At 39.0% G+C, this 13,344-nt stretch overlaps 1 protein-coding gene across 1 annotated transcript in view; it reads left to right on the forward strand.

Moving 5' to 3' along the window:
• LOC100916970 overlaps positions 1 to 13,344 on the forward strand; it is a 160,622-nt gene that overhangs the window by 20,181 nt on the left and 127,097 nt on the right. Inside the window, exon 8 of the mRNA XM_031945439.1 lies at positions 10,602 to 10,705. Within this exon, the coding sequence (XP_031801299.1) occupies positions 10,602 to 10,705 (104 nt within the window). The remainder of the gene's footprint in view (positions 1 to 10,601; positions 10,706 to 13,344) is intronic.

Genomic DNA, 13,344 nt, shown 5'->3' on the forward strand with positions numbered 1-13,344 from the left:
TACTAGGGGTGTTAGACACTTTAAAAAAATTTTTATTATAACTTTTTATTTACAGGATATATGCATGGGTAATTTTTCAGCATTGATAGTTGCAAAACTTTTTGTTCCAATTTTTCCCCTCCTTCCCCCCATCCCCTCCCCCAGATGGCAGGTTGATCAATATATGTTAAATATGTTAAAGTATAAGTTAAATACAATATATGTATACATGTCCTAACAGTTATTTTGCTGCACAAGAAGAATCAGAGTTTGAAATAGTGTACAATTAACCTGTGAAGGAAATAAAAAATGCAGGCGGACAAAAATAGAGGGATTAGGAATTCTTTGTAGTGGTTCACACTCATTCCCCCGAGTTCTTTCTCTGGGTGTAGCTGGTTCAATTTATTACTGTTCTATTGGAACTGATTTGGTTCATCTCATTGTTGAAGAGGGCCACGTCCATCAGAATTGATCATCTTATAGTATTGCTGTTGAAGTATATAATGATCTTCTGGTCCTGCTCATTTCACTCAGCATCAGTTCATGTAAGTCTCTCCAGGCCTCTCTGAAACCATCCTGCTGGTCATTTCTTACAGAACAAATATTCCATAACATATACCACAATTTATTCAGCCATTCTCCAATTGATGGGCATCCACTCAGTTTCCAGTTTCTAGCCACTATGAAAAGGGCTGCCACAAACATTCTTGTACATGTGGGTCCCTTTCCCTTCTTTAAGATCTCTTTGGGATATAAGCCCAGTAGTAACATTGCTGGATCAAAGGGTATGCACAGTTTGATAACTTTTTGAGCATAGTTCCATATCACTCTCCAGAATAGCTGGATGTATGGGTGGGAGACCCTTTGAGATCAATATAAAAGGAAGTCCTCTGGAGTTACAAGAAAGTGGAGTTGATGACCAAATCCTCAAACTTCAAATTTTCCAAGTTTGGACCTTCAGCAAGGAACATAAAATATGGGGTGGGGGTGGGGAAACAACCCTGGAAGACTCTAGAACTGCTTAGAAATCCTGTAGCTCAGTTCTGACCACAGCTTTGAGGATTTCCCTATACCCAACTCAGAAACACATGGCCCTAATTTCCCTTCTCTCTTCCACAAGTTTAGAATGAAGCGAGAGAGCTCAGAGAGGGATAAGCTATGGAATTACTGTGATTTCAGGGTGTTTGAAAGAGTTTGTGATGTTCAACATATACTTCCTGAATGGATGGTACCCCATCTCACAAAGTTATTCTCAGAATCAGAATATATAAAGTGCCTTGCAAGTATAAATATAAATATAGTTGTTGTTATTATTGTTTTTTGATTCCTGGCAATCCTTCCTCTGCGGATTAAAAGGATCCAATACGGATCAGTCTCCTTCTTCCTTCCCAATTCTGAATGACCAGGTGCAGAGATAAGGATTCAGTAGCCTTATAAAAGGAGAAAGGAGGCATTCTCAAAGTTAAATAGTGATATCACACTCAGTATTTTTTCTAGCCAGCTTTGTGTCATTTCCTTTCTAAAGTGATTCTTATAGAAAGTATTTTGCAAGTCTCTTCCATGATATCAAAGTCCCATCTTTTTAATGGCAAGATTCTTTTGGTGATGCTACTGTAAGTCATTTTCAATTGTGTCTAATTTTTCAAGACCCCATTTGGGATTTTCTTGGCAAAGGTACTAAACTGTCTTGCCAGCTACTTCTCCAGGTCCTTGTACAGATGAGGAAACTGAGGCAAATAGGGTTAAATGATTTGCCTATGGTCACACAACTAGGAAGTGTATGAAGCTGGATGTGAACTCAAAAAGATGAGATCTCCTGATTACAAGCCCAATGCTTTACCCACTGTGCTACCGAGTTGCCCTTGAGGCTATTGTATATGGCTACAAATTTAAATCCTAAAAATATGAACCTGAAATGCTTAAACATGAATGTAATAATAATAGTAACAAAAGTTTATATGACACCTTAAGGTTATCAAAATGTTGCATAAATATATCATTTAATCCTCCTAACAATCCTGAGAGACAAGTACTCTTGTCCTGTCACTTCAGACATTGTCATTATTGTCCCCAATTTACAGATGAAGAAACTAAAACAATAAAAGGTTAAATGACTTGCCTGGAGTCAAACAACTAGGAAGTGTTTGAAGTTTAATTTAACCTTAGATCTTGCTCTACTGTGTTACCTCACTGTCAATCTTCATTATTATTTACTAAGGTGGGCCACCAAAGGCCTTCCATTTCATGAGAGCATCTCTGCCATATTGTGTAATTGACTATTCATGTCCGACCTGTGGCAGAGCACTCCAAGCTCATCTTGGACTGGTCACCCACAGTGGGACGCACTGTAACTCAATTCTAATATAGTGATGTCCTTTTAGTTCTTTTCAACAGCAGAGGACAACAACCAATCAACCAACTGTTGTAGACAGTCGGGATGTCTAAGTTTAAGTCCTTCATATCCTCCCTAGCTCAAGTCTCTTATCAACTTCACTTCCTTTACCTTTAGAATGGAAATAATCATAATGGTAGCCCTTATACATGTTGGGAAGATAAAATGAGCTTTTGTGTGTGTGAAGCTGCTTTGAAGCAAGCCTACAAGTAAAATCTGAATGTCAGTTATAGTTACCATATGAACTCTTTCCATAACTGTTTATTTATGGTACCAACTGTGTACACTTTCTTATGCAAAACCTGGAGCATGTGGGCCAGAGAAAGGGGCTCTGTACTCCCTTTCTGATCCAACACATCTGCTTGGGAGAGTTCAAACACATCTGTTTATTTATTCTTGACACATCAGTTTCCAAAATAAATACTTTCTTCAATCTTTGCTTTTAGGGGGCCATGGGACTTCAGAGAGTGCAGTGAAGTTGGAATAAGCTGAGGTATTTTGAGATTCTGGGACTGCCCATTTGGGTCTCAGAGGGCTGTGTTCATTTCCTCCAGGCAACTCCTTGGACAGGGGTCTCATTTCATGCATGGGGACAGGTTTGGAAGGACTATTTGTTCTCTGTCCCATTAAGCCTGTGGCATGGGCCTTCCTCCAAGAGTACCCAGCTTCCTCTTTGTGCACCCAGTTCTCTCCTCCCAGAGTGCCCAAGCCTCTTCTCTAGTTTGTAGATTAAAATGAAATGCCTGAACCCACACTACTGTTAAATTGATGACCTCTGAAAGTAAATATGACCTTCATTGCCCCCTAAGAAATCAAACTGGATTAAATGAAAAAAAGCAAGCAATTGGGAGACAGGAGTTCTGAGGCATGGATGCTTGCAGATTTGAAGATACCTACCCTAAACCCTTCCTTTTACAGATGAGGATTAGTGAATGACTTGACTAAGCACAGAGGTACTAACTGGAAGGGGTAAGAAATGAACTCTCCGTTTCTCTGACCAGAGAACTAACAGCAAGATCATCGTCATTATTTCTCTGCAGCTGAATTTTTCTCATCTGAGAGAAGAGAGTTAAACTATGTTTTGAGGCTATAATTTCCTGGATCTATAAACTGGACTTTTTTGTTTTATTTAAAAGATTTCAAGCTTGTAATTTTATTGGTTGGAAATGCCTAGTAAGGAGACCCTCTCTATCAGTGCATATCGGCAACTACTTTTTTAGTGTATAATTTTTTAGAGTTGCTTGGAACATTTAAAGCTAAAATGAGTTAGCCAGAGTAACTGAGGCAGGACTAAGTCTTTTGGACTCAAGGCCAGCTCTTTATATACTACTGTTTCATGTTTCCTTTAAGTGTAATATTATATAGGTAGTCGTTTAGTTATTTTTTGTCACGTCCAACAAAAGTTGACCCCTTTGGGGGTTTTCTTGGCAAAGATATAGAATGGTTTGCTCTTTCCTTCTCCAGTTCATTTTACAGATGGGGAAACTAAGGTCAAAAGAGTTAAATAATTAGGAAGTGTCTGAGGCCAGCTTTGAACTCAGGAAGATGAGTCTTTCTGATTCCAGGCCCAGGACTCTGTCCACTGCACCATCTAGCTGCATAAATCAAATAACATCACATATTCATCTATCTGGCATAAAAAACAAAACAAAAAAAACTGTACTATCTAAATGCATCTAAACTCTTGAGACTCAGCATTATAAAGTGCAGGTATAGTTTTAAAGGTATTTTTGACTTTGAAAATTAGTGACATGGACTGGCTGATGCTCAAAGTGGACTGATTCCTTTGTAGGGATAGAAGAGCAAGTTGTGAGGATGAGGGTCAGTGGAAGGAAGCAAAGGGAGGATGATATGACCTCGGGGTCTGGAACATTTCCAGTCCAAAGCTCTGGCAAAGCTCCCAGTCTTCTGTCAGCCTGTGGTTACTGCTGTCCCCTCAAGGAGAGTGCCATTAGACTAGGAACAAAGCCAAGCAGTGACTCCAGCTGCAGGAGGGGGGGAGAGTTGGAGGAGTCATTTTTAATAATGAGATAATAAAAATTATTTGCATAGAATGTGGCAGCTAATCCTGTGAGTCACCAAGAGTCTGAGAACTAATGGCAAACTCTTAGAATCCTAGATCAGAAAAATTACCTTTGCTAGTCTTCTAATCCTCAGTCTTTTAAACAGTGGTTCCTGACCCCATATGGGATCTTGTAAATTGAATGTGGAGGTTGCAAAATTATAATTTATTATCAGCAAATGTTTGATTTGTATGCATATTTTATAGACCTATATACTAGGAGGTCATAGAAAAATTTCATAGGTGAAAAGGGGTTGCCAGTGGGAAAATGTTGGGAACACAGTATGTAACTTTGCTTTACCTCTGATAGACTTTTTCTTCTCTTCTTGTGAGAGGATGATGGTGATTCAAGAAGACTGAGAGGCCCTCATGTTGTCTAACCTCTCTTCTCTTCCCTCTGCCTCCAATTTATTTTCCCAATCCACAAGCAACACCTGTGTCAGTAAAGGCTGCTTTGCAACGCCTTCAGATGTTCACAGCTGTGGATGCTTTCAGAGAATTGACCTGTCCCTTACAGTGCACTTAGGCATGGTCCTTAACAGAAAAAGTTCAAGAAGCTCTGTATCTAAACCAGCCTACCTTCTTATTCAAAAATGATCCAAATCTCCCACAACTGTCTTGGGAAATAATGGGTTTCCTCATTGGAGGTTATTTTAGCAAAGACCAAGGGGTCATTTGTCAGGGATATTATACAAATAATTTTTGTTATATATATTTTAAATAAAAATAATTCTGAGATTCCTACTGATTGACATTCTATGGTCTAGGACAGTTGTCCTTATATAGAGCTCACAAAATAAGTATTTAACTAATGCTATATCTCTGGTTCTCATCGATTGGCCAACAATAGGTCCTAGTCACTAGGTTATTGTTTTGGACCCTATTTGGCTCAGAGTGAATGTTAATCCCAAAAACTCTTGAGGGTCTCTACCTCCCAGATTGATTTTTTTTTTTTTTGACTAAGTAAAAGAGTCCTTCTCTGCCTCATTCCTTACCTAACCTTAACCACTGAGTGGGTGTTGCCTCAATCAAACTGAGACCTGTTAAAGACCTTAGCTTAAAAGGGCCAAGATCTCTCACTGTTTGCCTCAGTTTCCTTATCTGTAAAGTGAACCAGAGAAGGAAAATCCCAAATGGGATCATGAGAGGTCAGACTGAAAGAACTAAACAACAACAAAAAATGAAAAAGTTAAACAACTTCATTTCTTAGGTTCTTTCGAGCTTTAATGTTGTTTTGTTTATTTTTCCTCCTTTGAGGCAATTTTAATCCCTCTTACTGCAATGTAGGCTCACTTCCTCTTAATGATTTTAAACCCAGTTCATGACACTTAATAATGCCTTCCTTCTCCTTTCCCTCTGTTGTTTAATCATGATTGAGGAAGCTTCTGTCCCACTGCCTTTGTGGAACCTTTGTCCCAGCAAAATTCACTGGGTTATTGGATAGAGAGCTATGAGAAGCAGCTTGGTGTAGTGGGTAGTCTATGTCAAACTTTTTAAATAGGGGGCGAGTTCACTGTCGCTCAAACTGTTGAAGGGCCGGACTATAGTAAAAACAAAAACTTTGTTTTGTGGGCCTTTAAATAAAGAAACTTCATAGCCCTGGGTGAGGGGGATAATCGTCCTCAGCTGCTGCATCTGGCCTGCGGCTGTAGTTTGAGGACCCCTGGTTTATGAGATGTAGCTTCAGGAAGGCTTCCGTTCAAATCCCACATCTTTCAACAAGTATTCATAAAGCAGCCACTATGTATCAGACATTGTGCCAGATGCTGAAATTGAAAGTACAAGGACTGAAACAATATCCATCTCAATGAGTTTAAATTTCAGGTAATTGCTAACTTTGTGATCTTGAGCAAATCCTTTATGCTCTTAGAATTCATTTCCTTCCTTGATAAAATGAAGAGATTGGGTTCAATGGCCTGTAAAGCTTCTTCCAGCTCTAAATCTATGATTCCAGACTGAAAGAGACTTTAGAAGCTATTACCCAGTGTCTCCCCCCTCCCCGCCCCCGTCTCTCATAATAGTTTCTTATTTTCAAAATACGTAAAGATAGTTTTCAACATTTACTTTGCAAAACCTTGTGTTCCAAATTTTTCTTCCTCCTTTCCCCTACCTCCTTCCCCTAGACAGCAAGTAATCTAATATAGGTTAAACGTATGCAAGTCTTCTAAACATATTTTTACATTTATCATGTTGCACAAGAAAAATCAGATTAAAAAGGAAGAAATGAAAAAGAAAAAAAATTAAGCAAATAACAACCATCCTTTTTATGGATAAGAAAACTGAGACCCATGGAATAAAGCTTACATAGTTGAAGGTGTGATTCAATTCTAGGTGTAGGTTCAGTCAGATTGAAGGCAGGTGCAAATGACCAAGTGGTAAGTCACTTTGTTTTCTCCTAGGGCTCAGTGCATTTTAAGGGAAATAAATAATTCCTAAGGCAGCTGGTAGACTTGAAATCAGGAAAACTCATCTTCATGAACTCAAATCTGGCCTCAGACACTTATTAGATGTGTGACTCCGGACAAGTCATTTAACCCTGTTTGTCTCAGTTTCCTCATCTGTAAAATGAGCTAGAGAAGGAAATGGTAAATTTCTCCCAGTATCTTTACCAAGAAAACCCAAAATGGGGTCACAAAGAGTTAGACATGACTGAAAAATGACTAAACAACAAAATAAAATGATTACTACTGTATTGGACTAACTAGGTTGAACAGAAAGGGGTAGGGGCTGGGGAGGAAGGGAAGCAAGGCACATGTTAAAATGACATTTCAAACAATAACAAGCCTGTCATGACCTTGTCCTTTAGAAGGTTTTGGGAAGGCTGACAGGGTTGCCTAGGGGACCCTCCCTTTGCTTTCTGGGATATAAAACCCAGTCTGGGAGGGAACTAAGATTTTTCTTTTTAATCAGAAAACAAAACTCGTGTTAAAAAAGAGAGAATCTCTCTGGTCTGGTTCTTCACAAGATGGATGTGTAACTCCTGAGGATGTAGATTGGATCAGCCAAGTGGAGAGAGGAATAATAGGGGAAAGTAGGTGGGACCCAAGTAAAGAAACATAAGGGGAGGAGAAATAGGAAATGAATCAGTGAGACTCTTTCTTTGGGTTGCTGGAGAGAAATATTTGAGCATTAAGAAATTCAGCTCCATTCAGCAAATCTTAAGTACTTGATTTTTCTTGGCCTTACATGTCTGAATTTTTTGGATCCAACTGTCATGAATTCTTGGAAAGAAACAAGCTTGGCAGTGGGAAAGGAGGTATAATTTGGGATTAAATGTTGGTCTTTCCAGAAAGCTCTTGATAATCCATGAGATTTGGGGATAGAGAAGAGGAATAAATGATCTCTTAGAAAATGTCACATTCTTATCTAATATGAAGAAATGTTCCAGGGAGCTTATTGGCTAGTCTCCATGTCACCACGTCTCCCCCACTGCATCTATCCTCTACTCAGCTGTCAAAATGTTACTCTTTTTTTTTTCTTGAAATGAAAACTTATTGTTTCATATTTTATTTTTATAGCAAGCTTTTTATTTTTCAAAATATATGCAGAGATGTTTTTAGCTTTCACTTTTGCAAAACTTTGTGCTCCAAATTTTTCTCCCTCCCTATCTTTCCCTCCCCTAGACAGCAAGCAATCCAATGAAGGTTAAACATGTACAATTCTTCTATACATATTTCCACAATTATCATGCTACATAAGAAAAATCAGATCAAAAAGGGAAAAAATGATAAAAAAAAAACAAGCTCACAACAACAAAAAGAGTGAAAATACTATGTTGTTGTATGTATACCGTCTGTAAAATGCTTTACTTGTATTATTTTATTTTATCCTTAGAACAATCTTATTAGGAGATAATGTCAATATTCCCATTTCATAGATAAATCAATTGAGGCTGAGAGATGAAGTGAGTTATACAGGGTTACAGTTAGTAAGTGATTGGAGGAGAATTTAAACCAGTCTTTCTGAAATCAAGTTTATCTCTTTATCCACTCTACCACCTTGCTTCCTAAAAGTGTAAGCCCTAATGTGTTGTGTGGGAATGTATACGGAACAAAACACCCTGGGTGAGAGATACTTTGGCATTCAAGAAATATGAAAAATTATTTTTAAGTATAAATCTGTTCAGAACCCAGGAAACACTAAGAGCTGTTAATGGAAAGGAAATCACTAGTGAAAGGGAAACGCATACCTGAATTTTCCAGAAGCCTGGCTCTCTGCCCGGCAATCTCAGGAAAAGGAGAGCAATGATGAAGGACTCCTATTGAAAATGTAGAGCATCAGAGGAAATGAGCTCCTTGCGAATGCCACTCATGAAATACAGTTCCTAACTCCCTCAGCACCTCTAGCATTGGAGCGAGTTGGAATCTGGAAAATGAGAGACCATTGAGGGAAACTTTTGGAATGGCCAGTGAAAATTCAGGGACAGAGAGGCAACCCCCTTGTTTAGAAAACATGATGTAGTTGAAGTGGAAGAGTGGACTGGGCCAGAGAGGGAGGCTAGTTTCTTAATCAATATCTGGCTCAGAAGGAGCAGCCTACAACAGGGACTCCATTCATAGAAATCAGGCCTAAGGAATTATGAAAGTAGTTTGTTGTAGGCCCATACAGTTATAGGAACCTGGTATTTGGATCCTTCAGTATTGCTTGGGGTTCTGACACTGGTTTTCAAGTGGAGCTGAGGTAATCATTAGACAAGACAGGAAGAAGGAGTTTGGAGACAGTGTGGTACTAAGGGGAGATCACTGAATCTGAAGTCAGAAAGGGCCAGGGTCTAAGTCCTGGTTTCTAATATTAGCTCTGTGATCCCGGCAAAGCATTTCTCTGATGCTCTTTTCTCATCTGTAAAATGGGTATACTATTTTCATTATCTACCTCAGAGGGTAGCTTTATGAACCTTACAATGTTATAAAAATGTGAATTGTTATTTGGCCCGGCCACCATCTTAGTTTGTACCTATGGCTGTGATGATAAACCTGAGATCAAGGGTAAACACTGTGGGAGGATATGATCAAAACTTCTTAAATCCCCTCTGGAGATCAGAGATTACTTCTCCAAATGTGCTTAGTTAGTTCTTTGTCAGCATTTTGAAAACACTGAGTGACATGATTCAGACAGAATAAGAAAAACTTTTTTTCATAATGGTTGATGTATTTTTCAGATTTTTATTGAAACTAAGTAGGGTTAAAATGAAGGAAAATGACTTATTTTGAAGTTTAATTTGCAATGGGAGAATCAAATGAAAATTTTAATTCAGGGAGGGATCCAAGGTAGTCCAATTGCCCTATTTTACAGTTGAAGAAATTGAAACCCAAGAAAATTCATATAATCATAGATTTTGAATCAGAAGGAGCCTTAGAGGTCACTGAGTCTACCCTTTTCATTTTATAGATGAGAGAACTAAGATAGGCAGATGTTAAGTAACTTACTCAAGATCACACTGATAGTGGAAGTCTGAAGGAGGAATCAAACCCAGTTGCCTGACTTTTTATTATGCCAGCTAGCTGAATAGTGCCATCTAGGGGAAATGGCTTGCCCTATTTTAACTTTATTATTATTATTTTTAGTTTATACATGCACATTCTTTTTTTTTTTTTTTTTTTTTTTTTACATATTTCCATATGAGTGATGTAGGGAGAGAAAAATCAGAACAAAAGGGAAAAACCACAAGAAAGAAAAAAAAAGTAAAAATTGAGTGTATTGATCCATATTCAGTCTCCATACATCTCTACAAAGGGCATTTTCTGACCAAGTTTATTGGGATTGCTTTGGATCAATGAAATGACTTGCCCTATTTTGGACCCTTACTTAGTACAGCTAATTTGTGATTATATCTGGAAGCAGGTGATGCTTAGGGCAGCTAGGACGTGTAGGGAATAAACACTGGTTCTGCATTTAGGCATATCTGAGTTAGAATCCAATGAAATGATATTTCTAAAATGCCTAGCACAGTGTCTGGCTATGGTGGGTGCTTAATGAATGCTTATTTCCTTCCTTTTTGGGGGACCCATTTTATAGGTGAGGAAGCTAAGTCTCACAAAGAGAGGAGAGCTGACTTGGTCTAGTTTGGATTCTTGCACTGATGTTTTTCTTGCCCAGTCTAGAAGCAGTGGGATGCATATGATGATCCTTCAAAGTCTCATGAGTCACATTTTTCCTCTTTATTTCCAGACTGCAGAGCTCTTCATGGAGCTGGTGTTTGAGCTGAGAGGCTTGTCTGCTGATGCACTGATGGACCTCTGGCAAAGATCTTCCTTTAAGTGCAGAGACAATTGGTAAGAGGCTGTTTCCCAGAGTATAGGACAGAGGGAAAGAACAGGACAGCCTTGCTTAGGCTTTGAGATTCTTGTGGGGGATTTGGGAACTGCCCTACCTTCATGTGTCACTTGGATGCCGCAGGGAGAGATAATAACATCCCTCCATCTGTCTTTCTGCTTGTCTCCTTTGAGTGACACTGACCTGGGTCTTGCTCTTCAGACTTTGGTGTGTCTTGGGAAGTTTGCCAGGATGGAAAGCTGGGCAGGGCAATCCTGAGTTTCCCACGAACCCCAGCACTGTCCTGCCACAGAATAGAATTGAAGAGCCAAGCTGCATAAAGGCCGGTATTGTTCCTTCCCACGTAAGAGGACCCTCTTGCTCAGAGATGGAATTAGCATTCAAATATAGCTTGAGTACCATTCCTGGGGAAAGGACTCAGGAAGGGGGAGAGAATGATAGCAGGGTTGGGGTACATGTCTAGCATGCCCAGGCAAGACAGTCACTTTCAGTATCAGAACCTGCTATATACAGGAACTCTCTGGTCAGCAAGTAGGACCCATGGGTAGAGAGAAAGCATAGATACTAGAAGAAAACTAAAAGGGAATAGGTAAACTGGGTGATCCTACCTGCCTTCTAAGCAGACTTACTAAGAAATGTACCTGCCCACTGGACTAGGGCCAACCCAGAAGGAAGAAGGCTCAGGATTTGTCCCCTCCTTCTCTTGGCCCTTCTACTTTCTTAGAAGTCTTTGGATGATACCAGTTCCAATCATAGCAGCCTTTTGGGAGTATCACTGGATGTCATGATAGGTTTTTCTTTTTTCCCTGTATTTTTTTTTCAAATGCATGTAAAGATAATTTCCAACATTCATTTTTGTAAGTCTTTGTGTTTCAAATTTTTCTCCCTCCCTTTCTCTTTCCCCAAGACAGAAAGCAATCTGATAGAGGTTAAATATGTGCAATACTTTTAAACAGATGTCCATATTTGTCATGTTGTGTAAGAAAAATCAATCCAAAAGGAGAAAAATCATGAGAAAGAAAAACAAACAAACAAAAAAGTGAAAATAACATACTTCAATCCACATTTGATCTCCATAGTTCTTGTTCTGGGTGCAGATGACATTTTTCATCCCAAGTCTATTGAAATTGGCTTGAATCACAGCATTTTTGAGAAGAGCTAAATCCATCACATAATCTTGTTACTATGTCCAATGTTCTCCTGGTTCTGTTCACTTCACTCAGTATCAGTTCATGACTTATCATTCCAGGATTTTCTGAAATCAACCGGTTGATCATTTCTTATAGAACAATATTATAGAACAATAATATTCTATCACATTCATAAACCATAACTTATTCAGCCACTCTCTAACTGATGGACATCCACTCATTTTCTAATTAAGTGAGTTTTTCAAGGCAGATAACCTCTTCAGAAAGCTTTCTGTCTCTTCCCACAGTTCTTAATCCTCAACCGGACATGGCTTTCAGAGATATAAGTCCTTATAGAGCTGTGTATGACAAATTCTTTGGAATTGGAATACAAACAGGATGCAGTCATGTTGCTGTTTGCAGTTGTTATTATCCCAAGTCCTATAGTTAGAGGCTCTGCCTCTGGATGCTGACAATGGAACATCTCTGTTCTTCTCTCGCTTTCTTGGAAGAATGGTCTGTGATTGACACTTCTGAGTCTGAGAGGCTTACTCTCAGGCTCTGCTGCCCTTTGTTTTTAGAGAATGGGGATTTCAAAGAGATTCATCCTCCTCTATGCTGTGACCTCAAGATCCTAGACTTCAGCATTCATTTTCCACTATCTGAATCCACCTTTCAACAAGGGCTGTGCTTCTATGCTTGTTTTCTAACTCTCTGAGCCTGGTCATAGTCTCTTGAAGTAAATGTGTTGTGGTGGAAAGAGCACTAGGTTGAGTAGTTTCAAGCTCCAGTTCTGTCACTTACAAGTTCTATGAACTTGAATGAATCATTTTACTGCTATGACCTCAGTTTCCTCTTCTGACAAATGAGAATAATAATGTCTGCCTTCCACTCTCACAGGATTAATATGAGGATCAAATAAGCTCATTTATATGAGAGTATTTTGAAAACTGATAGGCCACATGGCAGAGTACAAAGAACAGGACTTGAAGTCAAGAAGACCTGAGTTTAAGACTTGCCTCTTACACATACTAGCTCTATGGCTATGGATGGGTGATTGGACTTCTCAGTGTCTTAGGCAATTCTTAAGTTATAGATATAGAAGAGATATATTGGTAGAGGAAGCTCTCACACTGGAAGTGTTCCCTATACCAATGAAATAACAGACCATAATGTCATAGACTTAAAGCTAAAGTGGACCCCCATTTTATAGATGTGGACATCTTATAGTTACAGAGCGTTTTAGTGATTTGCTTATGGTTACATGTCTGAGAGAATTGAAACTTGGGTTTTCATGACTTAAAGGTCACCACTCAATCCTCTTGTTTTTGTGGTTGTTCAGTTGTTTAAAAATTATATACAATGGGGCAGCAAGGTAGCAGAGTGGATAGAGCACCAGCCCTGGAATCAGGAGGACCAGAGTTCAAATCTGGTTTCAGACACTTAACACTAAGTATATGACCCTGGGCAAGTCAATTGCCTCAGAAAAAAAAAAAAAAAGGAAAAAG

Source organism: Sarcophilus harrisii, chromosome 1 (assembly GCF_902635505.1).
Source record: "Sarcophilus harrisii chromosome 1, mSarHar1.11, whole genome shotgun sequence".
In the NCBI taxonomy this organism is placed as follows: Eukaryota; Metazoa; Chordata; class Mammalia; order Dasyuromorphia; family Dasyuridae; genus Sarcophilus; species Sarcophilus harrisii.